Consider the following 18,665-nt stretch of genomic DNA (forward strand, 5'->3'; position numbering starts at 1 on the left):
AACAGAGACGCTCACTCACAGACCACGGCTAGACACTGCCAACTTTTACAAGACTGCCATGCTCAGTTCTGCTTCTCCTTCTTCCCTAAAAGTCACTGCAAGAGGGCAGCCAAATGCCTCAAGATGAGAGGTGCAAAATGCTCCCATCTCCACCCCTTGAAGCTCTATCTACCCAGATGGTTGCAGAGGCACCCATGGCAAATCCTACCTGAGCATCCGAGAACTCCACTACTCCAAAGCACTAAACTCCTCACAGAAGGGAGCATGGGGGCAAGGCAGGGTGCGACTTAGGGGCCAGTTCTCAGACTCTCACTTTTGGCCTGTTTTCAGAAAGTTTCTATTTAACTCTGCTGTAAATTAAAAAAAAAAAAACAAAAAAACCCCCAGTCTGGTTCCATGCAAGCCCATTAAATGAACCAGTCAGGAAAGACACCACGGTCAAACGGTGCATGAGAGGACAGCTAAAGAGAGGTAGCTAAAGAGAGAGACCGTTTCAGCTAGGAGCTGGAGGGGGCTTATGTGACGGGGCTTATCCTCATCCTTGGGGAAGGTGGCTGTTTTGTGAAGTGGAAGGCCTGGCCTCCTTATCCATTAGCCTCAAATGGTGCATGAGCATAGGATAGCTAAAAAGAGAGACTGTTTCAGCTAGGAGCTGGAGGAGGCTTATGTTAAGAGCCATACAAGAGCCATCCAACTGGACTCACTGGGTTAGAGAAATATCTTCCAAATGATGCTGTTTTGGATGCAACAGTAGCATGGCTCCTCACTCCACAGAGAAGGCACAATGGAACAAAGCTCGGGGGGGCAAGGAGAGTTCACAGCAAGGGAAGGGACACTGCAGGGGAGGACGATTGAGATTCTGCACTGGGCAAGGGAAGCTGTTTTGCAGCATGATTCACCAGGGCTAGTCCTTTTTCAGCTAGGACTTTGTGCCTTTCCAAGTTCTTTCAAATATACCCAAGTCATTCAGCCCTTGGATGGAGATAAATGAGGAGAACTTTAATTTATGAACTGCGACTGGAAGTTTCTCTTTTCCCAACACTTCTTAGGAGTTGCCAGATTCCCAGTGCTGACAGGGGCAGGAGGGGGCAAACAGGAATTCTCGGACTTGCAGGAGAAAGCATCTCATGCCACACATGGGGACCATTAAACACTTTATTGTTCTTTGGAGGGAGCCTTGCAAGGGAAGGAATGTGCCTGCTGGTGTTACAAACAGGAACATGCTAGGAACAGTTAATCCTAACAAGCAGGTCAGGGTTACTTCCCTGAATATTTCAGATTCCTTTTTCTGGAGCACAAGGACAAAGGCAACAGCTCATGAAAGACTGGGTGAGCAAAACCAAAGTTAGTACGAGGGTGATGGGCCTTGTGTTAGGTAGCTTCTATGCGGCAAACCAGACTGTGGCCACTTGTGTTCATGGGCATCCTGTTCGCCATGATGGAATTAAAAAAGATGAAGCACATTTCCCAGATCAGTGCTGCTCTCCCCAAGCCCTCCCTCCCCCAACTTCAAACACATCCACTGAGACCATTACATGCAGGCATTTAGAAGAGGAATCATGTCATTTTCATGGACTGCTATGGACAGAAGGCACCGAGTTTGGTCTGTGTATATCCAAGGAGGACACTGGGCTTCTGTGGTCCCTGTGCTCTGCTCTTCCGCAGCTGCTGGAATTTATCCGTAATTCACTAGAAGTTCCTGGGGAAGAAGGAGACAAAAGGGGGAGAGGTTGCTGGTTAGTTATATAGCTGCTGGCACCACACACTTCCTGTTCTGAAATGATGTGCAACATGAACTGAGAGATAAACAGGAGAAATGGACCATCCCCCTCAGACGTTCATCTGACATTACTGGCTGCAAATCACAATGAGATGCATCATGAATGGATGCATACCAAAAGCACGGTGGGAGGCAACGGTCAATTCCAATACTTAAACCGGGTAAGCCAATCGATGACCCAGGAAGCTATAGGCCAATATCCTTTGCACAACCTACAGACTCTTAGAACGTATTATCTTCAGGAGAATCAGCCGTTTTATCAAGCCAGTGATCCTCAATGAATAAGTGGGATTCTGGTCTAAGTGAAGATGCTGCAACTAAGTTTTGGCCCTTGCAATATATAAAAATCGAGGCTGGTTTTCAGAAAAAATCCAAGACCGGTGCAACCTCCGTAGACCTGTCATCAGCCTATGACATGGTCTGGATTAAAGGTCAGATGCTGAACTTCACAAACATTATACACTGCCACCAAACACTACACCCAATATGGACAATGCTGAGTAATAGGTGGCTATGTGTCCGCCTGGGTGACAGCTCGCCCTGGTTCCCGAGCAATGGACTGCCACAAGGCTCAGTACTCACACCAACACTTTTTAATGTAGACCATCTTGAACGAGGACCTGAATGCCACAGAAGAATATTTTCAGAAATGGAGACAAGCCAAATCCCCACAAAACAGTCACTGCATTCCATCTTGATAACAGAAATGCTAAGCATACCCCAAAGGTATCTTTTTGTGGCAAACACTGTGCAGCACAGCCCCACTCTGTCTTATCTCAAAGCTGAGTTGGATTGTACATTAACCTTCTGTGACCACCTAAAGAAGATAGCTGCCAAAATGATAAAGGTCAATTTGGTTCAGAAACTGGCACGCACAAGTTGCGGAGCATCAGCATCAGTACTACGGACATCAGTGCTGGCCCTTGCATACTCCGTAGCCCAGTACTGAGCACCGGTATGGACCACAAGCAGTCACACTCGACTTGTTGACATCCAAATATACTCTGCAATGCAGTGCATCGCTGGGGCCCTCAAGCCAACCCGAACATGATGGCTGCCGCACATGACCCCTCCACTTAATCACTGAGAGGCAGAATCTCTGCGGGAAGTCCAGTGAATTAAGGAAAACAAATGTCTCCCCATCCACCAGGACAGCAACAATGCCCCTCACCATTGCCTAAAGTTGCTCAAACCCTTCTGGATCCACGTGCTTAACTTTCAACAATAGGACTTCAACCCTGATGAAGCTTGGAAAACCAAATGGAGCTCTCAGAAAGTCCCAATTAAACATCTTGTGATCAAACCAATGAAGAAGGTTCTTGGCTTTGATCTCCTGCAATGCTCCTGGGCAGCTCTAAACCATAGCCACACAAACCACGGGAGATGCAGATTTAGGGTGCACTGATAGAGATTTTTTGGACTGTTACCGATCGCTGATTTTTAATGAGCCATATCAGCTGATACCAATCTGATTCCGATATGCAGCCTGACAGCTTGGAGAGCAACATCAGTCCCCCATGGTGAGGTGGGATCGAGTCCCCCACGGTGAGGTGGGAGCGGGGCTGGGGTTGCCCAGCCAAGGCAGGGTACAGGACAGAGCTGCAAGCAGATTGTCTGGGGGGCATATGCCCCCGGATCTATGTGTGGGGCAAGGATGGGCTGCCACTGTGGGCTCGGCCTGGGGCCGGGGCAGCGCCAGGCTCTTCCTGGCAAGGGCAGGGCCAGGCTGCGCTCAGGGCAGGTGGCAGCAGCACTGGGAGGGGGGTTATGGGGGAGCTGCAGCCACCCCAAAATTCACCGTAGCCCCCCCACACCCTGTAGCCCCCTCCCAGCACCACCACCGCCCACCCTGAGCACAGCCTGGCCTAACCCCCCACTGGGAAAAGCCTAGTGCTGCCCCGGTTCCAGCCTACAGCGGCAGCCCACCCTCACCCTGCATGCAGATCCAGGGGCACATGCCCCCTGTGCCCTCCTGGGGTGCATGCAGCAGCAGGAGCTGCCCCCCCCCCCACCTTCCCTGCACCTCCCGGATGAGCCACTCGCAGCTCCATCCCATGCCCTGCCCTGCCCGGGCAGTGCCTGACCCTGCCGAGCCCCAGCTGCACTCCCTCCATGGGGGCCTTGATCTGCCCCCACCCCCCTCCATGTCTCTTCCTTCCCCCAACAACAGATTTACCAGCCTGAAGCTGGTCTCTACACTGCAAGGCTGCGCTCCTGGCCACATGCATGCTGCAGCTGTGTACGTGCATGTGACATTTATTGGCCATGTGAGCCAAAAGAAGCCAATAGCCAATGCTCTCAATTTTCCTTATATTAGTGCCAATCCAATATGGGACTGATGTATCAGTGTACCACTAATGTGGATACTTGATGCACAAATGGAAAGTGAAAGTGAAAAGCTCTCCAGTGTACATCTGTGGTCACCCAGAACAGATCATGGAACATATAATGACTCAATGCATGATCCACAAATATGAAGGAAGTATCACAGCGATACACTCTGCTGCTCCTGATGCCATTGTCTGGCTCAGCCACCTAAATGTTAAATTATAGTTACTGTTCTGTATCTACATCAGCCATATGAAATAAGATGATGACAGTGAGATGCAAGGGACATCAGGTCCCCTGAAGCTTCCAAGTGGAAGCAGCAGCACAATCCAGAGTAATGAAACAGCCCCTTGCTCCTTCTCTGGCTTGCCCAAACCAGGAGAAACCCACCTCAGTTTGCAGGGCTGTAAAGGAACTTTGCCAGGGAGGGAAGTTAAAAATCGCACTGCTTCCTCAAGAAACACTGTCACCCTACTGGGTAGCCCTCAGAAGCAGCACTGAAGTTTCCCCTGCTCCATCCCAAGTAAAGCTGATACTGGTTTGCAAAGGGACAGAGCTAATCTCACCTGTTCACCTGCTCCAAAGCTCACTTTCCTGGATCACCACCTCTTCTTGTTGATGTAGTGTTAGAGCTAGGATTCCCACTCAGACAAGAAAGGATTACTTCCCTCCCAGACCACACCACACAACTCTCAGTCTCTGCTTCAGGGAAATGCCAGCAAGGAACTCCAACCAGACCACATCAAGTCTCAATGAATCATCCCTTAGCATAAGCGATGCAAGGAACAGCTAGCTAGATGGTGGTCATCCCTTGTGGTGTTCATGCCCCCCCAGCTGAGAGCCTCTTCCCCCTCTGCTAGTGGAGCTGGAAGACAGTGGTAACACCTCTTTGACCAACTTATCTCATAATAGGATGGAGTGGGGAGGTTAGACATGGTTGGACTGGTCTCCTTTCTGGGAGTCCAGGTCCCACAAGTGGTAAGGCTGACTCTGAGGACAAGTGGAACAGCCTACGACCACCCCTGGCTCAAACAACCTGAGAAGCCTGAAGGAAAGCTAATGCAAACAGCCTTTAATGACAAGGTTTAAGGATTTCAGTAAGAAGCAGGAGGCCTCCAGCCTCAGACTGTTGTCATCCTGCTGTAAGGAAGGACAAGCTCACATGTGAGAGCTCTTCCCTGGGACTGAGTCAACATAGGCCACAAAAGGCCTACACCAATAACCTACATCAGAAGAGAGGCTATAGGCAAACAGAAAGAGACGTTTTAGTCTCTCTGTTGGGCAAGTCCCAGACCCGACTTTGTACTTTGAATCCATTGACTTGCTCACTCCCCCAGCTCAGCAGGGTTTGTGGCACTTTCCTCAATTCCTGAGGAAGAAATAAGCCCTGCAGAACAGCCTGAGCACGTGCACGCACGCACACCCGCACCCTCCTTCCACCTGACACTCCAAGCAGGGCCACCAGGGTGGAAACTCCCTGCACTTCTTCCAGACAGCATGACGTGAGGTAGAGAAAATAGAAATGGAGAGTCCCGGGGGCAACCCACACTCCCAGAAAAGTTTGAGGGATTTTGTCCACTATGCATCAGAAAATGAGCCTCAAACACCAAAGCACAACAGCCCTATTTGCCTCGGGCCCAGAGGAATCTCCCTGTTCTGTGGTCAACGTGCCTGTGAAGCCTGACACTCCACTGCTTATGCCTCCAGGTCCTACTCGGAGCCAGAGGTAAAAAGGAGACTTCCAGGGCTGTTCGTGTTGTTTGCAGGACATGCCACAACCTCTCCTCACATTCGTTTTCCTTCCTCTGTTCTCACCTCTAACTTTAAGGATAGCAGATGTCTCCCAACAGAAGCTCCCACCTTCTCCCACCACGGTGGAAGGGGGCAAAGCGGACACCACGTGCCACCCAGTCTTCTGCCCAGTGATTGTGGGGCTTGTGTGGTACCAATCAAGCCAATATTTCTAAATTCAGCTAAAGTCTGAAGGACTCAGGATCATTCCTTCATAAAAGCCAGTTGCCAGCCGTATCAACGCGACCCTTTGTACAAAGGGCACCTTTGATGATTAACAGCCAAGGTTCCTGGCATTCGATACCAGTTCAAAAGCTGGACAGTCATCTCCCATGAATCAGCATCAGCGTATCACTAAGCTGCACTATAAGGAGAACTGCACTGGGGGATCCTGCTATGACACTGTTTTCCCTCCTCCTCATCACTAGAGCAAGGCAGAAGGAATCCATCCACATTGAAACACCCTTGCTAAAGCCAGCAACAGAAAGGGCGCTGCCTGACTCCTGGTTGATGGGCTCACACAGAGCAAATCAAGCGCTTCGAGCGCTGACCTTACCTGGTGGGCTTCCTTGTGGAAACCCCCCTCTTTCCTGCAAATGCTCAGAACGGGGCCCATTATAGGAATGATATCACTGTGCTGGATAATTCAATTGACAGCTGCTGATGCCACTGCAGGAGTAAAATCAGTAACAGGTTCGTCTCTGCTGGCCAAGGCACCTGCCAGGGTAGTTATCTGGTTTGTATGTCCTGCGCATCCCAAGCATGGTCCCCTCTCTAACAACGAGCTGGAGGACGCTCCTAAGGATGCGAGGATAAAGAGAAAATTATTTGCCAAATGATTTAGTCAAAGCTTCTCTGGAAATCTGTCGAATAAGCCATCAATATTACTTGACCAGCTCTAATTTCCAAGGTAATTTTTCTCATCGTTAGTGACTTAAAGTTTTGCATCGAGCAGCGCATTTAAAAAACTCCAATACTCTTCCTTCAAAATGTAATGAGCGGAGCCACAGAGAGCTGCAATCAATTTCACAATAAAATAACACGGTGCGCTCGTGCTCTAGCATTTAACTTTGGCGTCGAGGAATGCTGCATTCTTTGAAAGAGCCACTGTGGCTCACGCTCACTTATTAACCCTTAAATGATCCTTCAGAACTCAAAAGCCACTCTTCCTCACTATTAGTTGTGATAACAAGCTGTTAACTTTATTTGTTTTTACTTGATCGGAGAAAGATAAATTAGCCAGCACTTCCTGATGAAAATCAAGGACTTCCAACCTTGACTTATTTATGCATCCCTAGGGAAGGCATCAACCTGGAGAATGCCACGCCTTTTCAGTGCTGAAACACTGATATCCTTCTCATTTTGGAAGAGTAAACCCCACTGAAGCCTCTAACACAGCAAGCATCTGACCCCAAAGCCAATGGAGTATGAAAAGGAGTTAGACACCTGCTTCCTGCCATGCCGTGCACATCAGGGAAAGTTTCTGTGAACAAAGGCCGAGGATGATGGCACTATCAATCAGCCTAGGCTGCTCCCAATGGGGGCTGGATACAATTACATCTAAGATCAACACGCACGAGATGCAGTGACTAATTAATTTTTCTCCCTTCCTAAAGGGCATGTTTTGCTCATGAAGGTTATGGGACTGGCCCTCCTTGGGAACTGAAGTGCTCTCAGCACACGGCTGACTGCATTGCGAAGCCTGTCACAGCTGTTCCCACTTCAGCTGCTTGGTGCTGAGACTCAGCCCCCCCAGCCCCCCAAGCATTTACCAAGCTAGCACAGACCATTACCATCCTGTCTCCACTAAAGGCTGGTGCTTGATGCTTCAAAGGAATATCAGGAACTTCTACACGCTTAGGCTCAATTTATAATGAAAGTAAAAGACCCAGTGGAGCGTATGGTTAGCTGATGTATGTGCCACTACCTTCCCCTGGATGGAATTAAATGCATGTCACAAACTCCATGCTGCTTGCAGCTAACACTGGGACTACTGCTTTTGGGGTCAGAGAGCAGAGCTCCATCTCACTCACACTACCTGGCTCCTAGCAGCCCCAGCATACTGCACAGTGGAAGCCATGGAGATCCAGGGGCCTGTGACAAGATCAAATACTCATGATGGGAGACTAGTTGAAATGGTCTTGCTTACCCCAATGCCTGGAGGTGCTGTCTGGTTGATTCACATACTGCGTGCGGCTCTGTGCGTCTAAAACTAAACTCATACTTTAATAGAACTGTTTATGGACCCAAAACCCACCACCGAGACCGGCATCAGTTGATTTCTTTGTTACACTTGCAGCAGGGATGCCAGGGACCAAAGAGGCCTGGAACTGAACTGCCAAACCCCTCACTCTTGGTAGGGGGAGTTTGTGCTAACATACCTCACTTATAGCTAGAGGACCTGAGTCTCCAGGGCGCCAATGGAGCGTAACATGAGCAGAAGCAAGTTTCTCGCAGCTACAATTCTAGTGTGGTTGGGAATCTGTCCAGTACCAAGGGACATTTTGGCTGAAGAGGCATCTGTTCATCTCCCCCTCACCTCGCCTGGTATGCAGGCATCTGAGTTGCTAACCCATGACTTCACCGCTACGAGGCTTTGCCCTTGAGCTAACAGCAGCGAGAATCAGCCGACTGCAAGACTGCCACAGTCTGTCATGTCGCTGCAGCTGCGCAGAAGCGAGTGGCACTCCAGACCAGAGTTTATCAGGGCAGCAAGGAAGGGGCAGGCTCTGTAATCATTTCAGATTCAGACAATTTATCCTTTGTGAAGACAGAACCGACTAGAACCTGGGGTGGCTCTGCCCAGATATGGGGGAACTAGGGCTCTCCTGACTGGCCCTGGTACTGACACTGGGAAAGGTTAATCCAGCCACAAGGTTCTCCTGCACTGCTCCACAGCCTTCCTCCCTTCTGCTCCCTACCCAGTGTCACAGCTCAGCTAAGATCACCTGGCCAGTACAAAGAACCTCCTCCCTACTTTGCCCTATCCAACCAGGCCAAGGCCTCAGCTGCTGTGGGGCATCCCCCACTGAAAGCCCAAACCCTGCAGACCTTCATCCTCCAGTGGCTTGTCAGAGATGATGTCCGACAAGCTGTGTTGCACAGGGTGCAGCCTATCTATATGCTCAGCCTTTAATTTTGTGTTGCAGCAGCCAGTGCTGCAGGTCACCTCTGCTGGACAACGTTGCACATTCATGTTAAAATTTCTTGCAGCATGCAAATGTCATGGCACTGAACACAACATGCACAGCCTGAAATTAAAAAACAGATGCCCTGCCCTGCTCAGCAACTTGCTTGAGGGGATGCAGGGAGGGTCACTGGAAGAGCTGGAACTCGAACTGCAGAGATCCTGGTGCTCAGGCCAGACCTCTCCATGGTAGTACCAATATCCACATTCTCTTGCCTTAACCCACCAGGACTGCCCAAGTGTTTTTTCCACCTTTCTTAATTAGGAAGGGACATTCAGGAAAATACTGAAAAAGCCTGCCAGCTCCACAGTGGGTGTTCTAGGCCTTTCAATGCTCCTATAGGTTGAAGCATTTTGCTGCTGGACTATTAGCACCTCCAACTGTTTTCAGAAACATTTTGGTCGCTCTGGTTTAATGTATGCTGCAGGTATGTTCTGGTTATGTGCAATTTGTATTGTTGCATTCGGTGTGTAGGCTATTCTGTGGAGCAGCTGTGCTCACTAATAGATCACAGCAGTTCTACACCCTACAGTTATTGCACAAAAACTCTTCTCTTCCCATTTCATCCTTCAGGATAACATATAAGCAAAGGGTACTAGGGGAGGCCTACTGTCTTTGGGTTTGGAATTAGAGTGGGCAGAAGCATATTTAAGCACCAATAAAAACTGCTCATTCAATAAGCTACCAGTAGATTTCTGCTTTCCCATCCTCTATTCTACAGATTGTTTCTAGCAGCCTTGAAGAGGCAGAGGGAGAACTCAACCAATTAGATTTTGGTCTACCCCCTCCGCCCCCCCCAGGAGCTATGGGCATCCAAACCCTAATTAATGATCGCATGGAAACCCCTAAAATATACAAGGGGGGTTCACAGGGAAGCCAGAGAGCACAGCAGCCCTCATTGGCTTCCTCAGCCTGGCTTTGATTAGGGAGGTGGAAAAAGAAAGAACAGAAGTCTTGTCTATTTATTCCTTTTATTGCTTCCTTCGACCCAACAGTCTGGAAGCACTGTTTGCTCTGCTTTGCCACTACATCTCCTGCCGCCTGTGAACTACTGGAAGACGGAGTAATTCACTAGCTCCACTAATCTCTAGCTGTTCTGAGACTCACCTGTTTGTTCATGCATTATAACATATTGATTTCCACGGGACAATCGCTCTGATCATTGTTCTAGCCCAGAAAGAGCCCTAGTCATTAGGCCTGCTTTATAGGAAATGGTTTTTCCACTGGCTGAGAGTCTCCACAATTTCCATCAAGCTGCAGATAAACCATCCCTGCTTGGGGTCCAGCTTCCCAACAAAGTTAGCAGCCGCAGCAAAGCCCCATGAGCAGCAACAGACGTCCTGTTCAGTTCCGTCCATTTTTGGTGGGACCTGGAAAACGCTAGGGGCAGGAGGGACAATTCTAAGTCCACAAAGGGCCACTCGTGACAGGAGGGTGACTAATTCATTGGTATAATTATTGAGGACAGTGTCTTTGTTAATTAACTGGATTTCACCTTGTCCTTACCATTTGGAAAGGCCAGACTGACATTACCAGGGACTGCCAGGCAGACTTCACCTACCTCAGCAAGGAGAAAAGGAATGAAGCAATTTCCTTTAGAAGCCCCGCCTTGCTCTTTGCACATCACTGAGTGGTTTGTAGAAAGCATATCCCAGAGTTAAAATAATGGTCCCCCCTGCCCCAATAGATTTCTAGAAGCATGTGAACAGCAGGGACCTCCCTTGCTAATTAGCCCAGTCCCTGGGTGTTCATAGGCAATCATGCAGCTCAAGAATGGCTACCATAATGCTTCTCCCACACCAGAGCCCCAAAGCCCCGAATGAGGAAAAAAACTCTTTTACAACATGTCACAGGAGAGAAGGGCACAGCCAAATACAAAGGATGGACAGTGGCTATCCACCCTCTTGCTGGTAGGATATTGCTTCTACTGATGCACTTCACTCCTGATCTGTGCCCACATCCTCTCAGGTGTCTACCAAGGAACCTCAATCTATTCCCCAGTCTTGATCTAATATCCCGCTCCACCACCCGAAGCCCGCATGCTTGGTCCTCACCCGAAGCCTCACCTGCTCTCTCCCCCAAAGCGTCTTGTTTCCAGAACTCGAGGAAGAGTTGCCAAATAACACTGGATTTCACTAGTGTCCAAATGTTTCATAACAGGGACAACCATTTGCTATTAAATAAGGCTGAGATCAAATTTCTTTGAAACTCAGGCCACATTTGAGGCTAAGGCTCCCAAGATTAAATGCTAGTGCATTGGCCACCTACACCGCTTTGTTTCAAGAAGTGTGACAATACCTCAATAGGCACCTGATTAAAAACTGTGATGTTCTTGCTCCTTCTTTACTTTGGCCTCTGCAGGAATCCTGCCTTGGGTCAGAGGGGCAGTCTTCACCCCACACAGTCAGAGGTGGGAAAAATCACAGCTACTGTCATTTGTTCTGCCAAGCACCCAGCTGCTTTCAGAATCTCTATCAGTAAAAACAATCACCACTGTGGCTGGACTTTCCCCTCGCTCTCCCAGATGCCAGCACACATCTATATAGCTGGGGACAGTCCTGCTTTGAGCAGGGGATTGGACTAGATGACCTCCCAAGGTCCCTTTCAACCCTCATTTTCTATGATCTCTGGCCAGCAGAAGCCCAAGTCCAGGGCTGCTCCCCACAGTTCATCACAGGTTTTTCCTTAACACTCAGCAAGTGTTAATACTACACCTTAGCAGAGGAAGATGGCATGTAACCACCACTGTGCGCTACCCTGGTCTCCAGCGCAAGAAAATGGCTCTGCTTTTTGTTCAAGGCTGCTTTAAAATGCATTTTCCGCTAAGGCTGTGACCTCTCTCTCTGCGGCCAACACAATGATTTCACCTTGGGGGAGAATGACATGCCGCCATACACACTACAACATCTACCCTATAAATGCAGTGACACACCTTGCAGAAGTGAACTGAAAGAAAAGAATTCACAGGCAAAGGAGAAAACACCGGATGCTTTTCTCAACTGCAATTGGAATAACCCTGTGTATTCCTGAAGCTTGAAGTTTAGACCGCAGGAGGGATGAAGGAGTCCAGAGGGAATAGAATGTTTTCTAAAGCAGAATAACAAATAAACTGGTACAAATTCTATTCCAGGTTTCTGTGGATTAAAAGGAATTTCACCTGCATTTACAGCTAATAATGGATACCTACCACAAAGGATGCTATATAATCCCAAATCTAGAGCCAAAAAAGGTCATGGACTAACAGCACCTAACTTCACTCACAAAAACGAACAGCCTAAATGCTTTAGAAAATTAAGGCCCAGTAATGCCAATGCTGTTCCAGGTGTAGAAGGGTGTCAGCAGATGCAGGGGGGAGAAATTACTATGTTACTGAATTCTGCCCAGAGCTCATCTCAGCGGGCATATAAGACAATGTCAAAACTTGTTTATACTTTAGTTCCTCCCTCAGCTACAACCACCAGAGTTGACAAATGGAAGCAGGAGCTGGAAATTAAAGGAAAAGGAAAGCCACCAAAAATCCTACCTGGGCTGTTATTACCCTACCAGTAAACGGGAATATTCAACTGTTTCAACAGGAGGCCGAAAGATTTAGTAAAGAGTCAGAAAGAAGCTCCAACTTTCTGGATTACAGGTATCATAGAAATGCAAACCATGTGGTAAGGGATAGTATAAAACAAGACACCAGTAAAGTTCACCTCTGGAAGAATTAGAACCAACCCAGCCAACGATTCCTTCAGACTCTACTGGTAGAGACAGCTGACTTGGCACCAAGAGATGGAAACAGCACTGGTTGTGAAGCCAGGGTTCGGATGTGTGAATTCACAGTGTCGATGTTTATTTAGGTCTCCTTCCCTCCAGTGATACTTATACAAATAGAGAAGAGTACAGAAGGCAAACAATGGAGATGCAAGAATCAAACAGGGAGGAATTCTTCTCAGAATCAGATACCCCACAGATCCCTCTGGACTGAAGTTCATGAGCTGATATATTCAGTGTTGCAAAATAATTCTAGATTGTATGCCGGGACTATCAGGAGTACCCCACCTGAGCTATCCTTGCAGATGCACTGTATCCTTTGCTAAATGCCTCTGGCAAAAACATAGAAATGCATTAAAAAAAGTAGCTAGGCAGCACATTACCTTCCTTACAAGTCTGGCCCACGAAAACATGCATCACCCAGCAGACAAGCAAGTAAAGACAGAAGAAATTTGTAGGAAGTTTAAATAGGAGCAACAGGGTGAAAGCAAATAATGCAGAAGCTAAGTGTAGGAATGTGCAAATAGTCTGGCTCAGCAGATAAGGCCTGAAAGCAGGACTTGAAGACCTGGACTCTATGAACATGCTTCTCCTCAAACTAGTAGTGAAAACCATGGACCTCTGCAAAGGGATCCTTTAAATACATGGTTTCCATGACTCATGCAAATACCGTCTGTCTGAGCAATCACTAACAACAAGGCACCATCCTCTAACCAGATGCTGAGATTAGAGATCCTGTCTACATTTAGCCATTCAGAGACAAACCCACAGCTCTCTGTCCACTGATTCCCAATCTGAATATCAGGAATATCCAGAGAACAAGATTTCTTAGGGCATTAAGGCACCAGGCAATTGTGATGAGAACCAAACTTTGATAAAAAAACTGATTAATCCACTTTGATCTGGAGCTAAACCTGGACAAGACATGATCTCCCCTAAAGTAGTGTCATCTTGAGAAAGCATCAACACCCTTAGCCTGGCCTTCTGTATCCTTAGGAGCATCAGGTCCCACTCACATATCCTTAACCCCCGACACTCAAGGCTCTGAACTACAATCACTGGCTGGAAAAGCAAAGCAACAAGACGCTTATCATCTTCAAGGCTGTTGATCCTGCTCCTTAGTGACCTGCAGAGGGTGTTCAGAAGTCATGCTTCCCTCCAGTTTCTGTTGATCATCACCTTGTCTCATTCCAGATCCACATCCTTTCTTTGCACAGCTTGTCAGTCCAGTGTTTTTACGGTAGCTTTGTGATTTTGGCGATTGTAAAAATGAAGATACATTTGTAACAGCCAGACCTACATACAGTGTGAGCAGCTGCTGTATGTGCATCACTATGGCCCAGCTCTGGCACCATGCCTCTGTCCTAAACCTCAGCATCACCTGCTATGTCATAGGTCTGGGAATTTCTTTCACAGAGATTATGGGTTTTGCCAAGCCATGCAAATGATCTCTAACATATAGAGAAGTCAGGTTTGTCTAGCAGCTAAAGAGCACGTGTGGAGTCAGGATTCCTACATCCTATTTCTAACACTCCTACTAACTTCAGGGAGTAACTTTAGGTACAGTCTGCATCTCAGTTCCTGCCTGTGAAATAAGAACACTGCATGGACCCCACTCTCCAATGATGGGGCAAGTAACTAATCCTTGCTGAAGTGCAATAATTATTTGCTAGCGAAAGATGCTGGAGACATGCAAAGTCCTCTTGTCACTTATTGCCCCTGCATAATTTGAGTCCAGGCTTCAGAGAAGAAAAGACAGTGCAACAGCCTGCTGTAATATCTACCCCCTTTCTGCTTTGTTTTAGATAGACTGCAGCAATAGTGAGACAATCTCTGATCTCCCGTCTGGTGCAGGGGTAACATTTCCCCATGCTGGGTAAGGCCCACTTCCTGTCTACCCCAGTCGCCTATGCCAAGTGCACACACACACAAGGAAAAATGACTTTCTTCAATATCCCTTTTCTATGCCTAATTCTATTTTGGTTTGTTGATAGAGTGAAATTCCACCCAGCAGCATTATAAGCTCAACTGGCTTTATTTGTTTTACAGTTCACATTTTCATTAAGCTGTTGCCATTCAGCAGCCAGTAATTTTATTTCTTTGATAGCCATATTCATCTTGCTCTTACAGGGGCTGAAGTCACACTCCCTTCCTCTTGGCAGGGAGGATGGGTGTCAGCAGCTGGGGAAGTGATGGGGATAAGGCAGGGATCTCTCTGCAGGTTTGTCAGGAATGTAACCTTCTCTACTCACTTCCTTAAAGGGCCCACCCCCGCTTGCTAGGAGTCAGAATAAACAGTCCAGAGGTGAATCAGAGATATTTTACACAGAGACATTAATTCAACTACACAAGCATGACAGCAGGAGCTGAAATGCCCTCTGAGCAGTATTGACCCCTTCAGATCACTGCAATAACAACCCTGCAGCACTGCGCTTACCTACAGAGCTGTTTCAGAATTTATCCCAGCCTCAACTGTGGTACCCATGGGCCAGGTTTTTAAATGCATTTAGGTGCCTCTCACTGATTCTTAAATACCTTTAAAAACCCAGCCCCAGGTGCCTCCAGACCTGTTTAGATCACAAGGGAAGGCTGATGGTCCCCCCAGGGCCACTCTCAGGTTTGATGGTCTCCTGGTGAGGTGACAGCGCTACGGACAGCAATAACAGGCAGTTTCTGTCATGCCTTGTGATATGAAAAAGCTGACAAATGAGACTGTAACAGATGAATAAGCTGCTGCTTTCTAAATCTGCATCTTCAGGGGAGAGGAGCCAGTACTCCCACACATTTCATTTACTTAACCTTCCCTTTCCACAGCATCAAGGAGCCAGGAAAGATGGTAACCTGGGTTCCCTTACTGGAACATGAAGAATTGGCATCCAGGAGAGAAAATACACGATAAAAGGACTGCACTGGGTTACTGTTTTGGGCAGAATACAGGAACCTGAACTGAACAGGTAAGCCAAATCCATATTAGTTTTAAAAAAAAAAGCCATAGATATAGTTGGTCACACCCATACGTGGATGCCCAGCTAGCCCATCACATGTACACACACAGTTGGCTACAAACACAAAAGTTATTGTTGTTCATGACTGCTGCAAAGGTTTTGTTCTAAACAGGCTAAGTACTATTTGAAAAAAAGGCATAGACTGTTTGACCACCTTGAATGCAGGTCGAAGTAGGTTAAAAGGAGGACAATGACCTTGCAGAGAAACATTTTTGTTCTCCAGCTTTCTGCCTCCTCTTGCCCATGTTCAATCCAAGCCTCTTGTCCAAGATTCAGTCCTTTAGAACTAGGGGACATAAAATGAACAATCACGGGGGCTGGTAGCTTAATTCAGTTCAAAAGGGGATTGGACCAACTCATGGAATAAAAGGTCCATCCGTAAGTACCGAATATGGTAGACACAAATGCAGCTGCTGAATCAAGACTTCCTAAACCTCTGAACATTGGAAGCTACAATGGGAGAGAAGAAGAGCATAAGAAATTCTGTACAGACCCTGTTCACCCTCCATTTCAGCATGGCTTTGCCACTGTGCAAGATGGCACATGGGGCTAGATGGACCTATGGTCTGACTCGGTAAATGGCATCACTTCTGTTCCTATGAGTATTTCCTCAGCTCATTTCCCTACCCCCAACCTCAAATGTGGCACTTTCTGTAGGAACTGGGATAGAGCAGGCCCCAATAAGTCACCAGGGCTTGCTAATTATTTCTCCCTTTCACCACTGCAAACTTCCAACCCCAGCTTCACGTCAGAGAGGAGACCCACTGCCATCTGTCTCAGCCGAGCTGAAATGTTTACCTGGAATAGTTTAAAATATATAAGAGACTAGGAAAGAAAGCGATGCTTTATAAATGTGAGGTACGTTTGTCTTGTGGACACGGCACTGGGAAAAGGATTTTTTTTATTTTTTTTTATTTAATTTGACAAATGGCGCTGGTCGCATCTTGTAATTTCCCTCACTGTGGAGCGTGTCTGTTCATGATAGATACCAGCGCAGCTGCTTGGGTGTCCGTTTATCTGCTGGAAAAGTATTGTCTGTTTGGAACCAACTCATCCCAAAACAGAAGACTCAGAGGGTGGGGGGAGAGAGAGGAGGGGGCCGAGGAGCTGTCAACTGGGAATATATTCATGCTTCTGATGTAAAGGCTCTGGCAAGGAAAAAGCATCATGCTTTAGCTAAGCCACCTCCCTTTCTCACCTGGCCCAGACCATTCCTTACCAAGAGTCCCAGCACCTTATGTCCCTCCCACAAAGGATCAACCATTTGAATATGTTAATATTAATACTTAATAGCTGCAGCATGGCTGCGTACAGAAGCCTCACTATCAGGACTCAGGCGCTGGATTTGTGCAAATATACAGGAACGCTCAGTTCCCACACAGGAGCCAAAAAAGGCAGCAAAGAGATGGCAAGGGAGAAGGTAGACAGTCAACATTTACTCGGAGTAGATGCTGTGCTTGGTCAGAGCATAGGACCACTAGCCTGGGATCCTGTGACCCAGAGCAGCAGAGAGCAGAGGAAAAAGTACATACAGATAGGGCCTGTCTAGAGTGACCCGTCTCAATTTCCAGTTCCCTTACAGCTTTCAGCAAATAAAGCTTTAGAAAGCCTAATTTGGAGCTTGCAGCTCTGTTTTGTTCTCATGAGAACGCTATCCATCTCAACTTACCTGAGCAACTAAACGAAGTAAAATTAACCACGGTTAACTTAACAGAGACTGCAGTATTTGTAGCTGGTCCCATGCATGAAACAAGGAGTTAAAACACATAAAGCACTGACTTTAGCCCAGTGCAACTTATGTCCCCATCATGTATGTGAATGGGTAGGTTCTTAAAAGGATGGTTCCTCTGCTTCCCAGTTCACCAGACCTGAGACAGCATTGACCAGGGCCCATCAGAAGCAAGGCACTATATTAGGGAAAGTAACACTGAAACCAGACAGTCCTTGCTCACCACTTAGTCTACAGAGAAAACAATCATCATAAAAATAAAAGAAAGCCCAGCACTAAGAGGACACAGTGGCCATTTGATTTGCAGAGAGCCTGCTCCATTTTGTCCCACTCCACTTACTGCAGTGTTTGAACAGGCAACCCGCTCCCCTTTCATGAGCACCACGGTGGCTGTTTCTCCAGAGCTGCCCATCATTTCCTTATCAAGTGGGAAAAACCAAAGGATCACTAGAGACGCAGCTCAGGCTCGCTGAGATTTCACTCTCTCAGTGGGTTGTAAATGCCCCTATAATGTTGGCTTTTTTAATCTTGTGTTATTATTACCTGCAGCTGCCATTCAGTCTGCAGAGAATAAAAGTACCAAGGGCTTTCAAGGCCTGCACAATGACTCTGAGCATTTGCCAGCGATTGGACAAACAATGCTGCCGTGTTTCAGCTTTATTGGAAACCTTTATGTTGTGGGAGTCAGGCTGCATGCATCCTCCTGTGCGGGCAGTGCAGGGGCGTGAGCGTGTGCCGATGAATTCATCTGCGATTTCAGGAACACCGACATGAATGCATGTGTATGCTGGCCTGGGCATCCAGCTGTGCCACTCCATGGGGCGATTGAGGGACATAAATACAGGGCTGGCAGGCCAGCTGGGCCTCTCTGCAGGTCTACTGGGAGGCACAAAGAGGAGTACACCTTCTTTCACGAATGTGCATAGCCATGTATATGTGTTGCCAATTCCTATGATTTTACCACAAATCTAGTGATATTTTGTGCATTTGAAGGAGGAAAAACTCCCCATTCCCTGGGTCCAGAAGTCCTGCTATTGGATGAAGATCTCAGCAGTTCTTTAAAAACAGAAATGTCTTTGGCCCTCATG

At 47.5% G+C, this 18,665-nt stretch overlaps 1 protein-coding gene across 4 annotated transcripts in view; it reads right to left on the reverse strand.

Annotated features, from left to right (window-relative positions):
- Nucleotides 1-1,141: 1,141 nt before the first annotated feature.
- Nucleotides 1,142-18,665, reverse strand: part of CHCHD6 (coiled-coil-helix-coiled-coil-helix domain containing 6) — a 172,035-nt gene continuing 154,511 nt past the window's right edge. For all 4 annotated transcript variants that reach the window (XM_019504931.1, XM_019504932.1, XM_019504930.1 and 1 more), the window contains one exon: nucleotides 1,142-1,699. In XM_019504931.1, the coding sequence (XP_019360476.1) occupies nucleotides 1,676-1,699 (24 nt within the window). In that variant the 3' untranslated portion in view covers nucleotides 1,142-1,675. The remainder of the gene's footprint in view (nucleotides 1,700-18,665) is intronic.

Source organism: Gavialis gangeticus, unplaced genomic scaffold (genome assembly GCF_001723915.1).
Source record: "Gavialis gangeticus isolate Ggan-Ray unplaced genomic scaffold, GavGan_comp1, whole genome shotgun sequence".
Lineage (NCBI taxonomy): Eukaryota > Metazoa > Chordata > Crocodylia > Gavialidae > Gavialis > Gavialis gangeticus.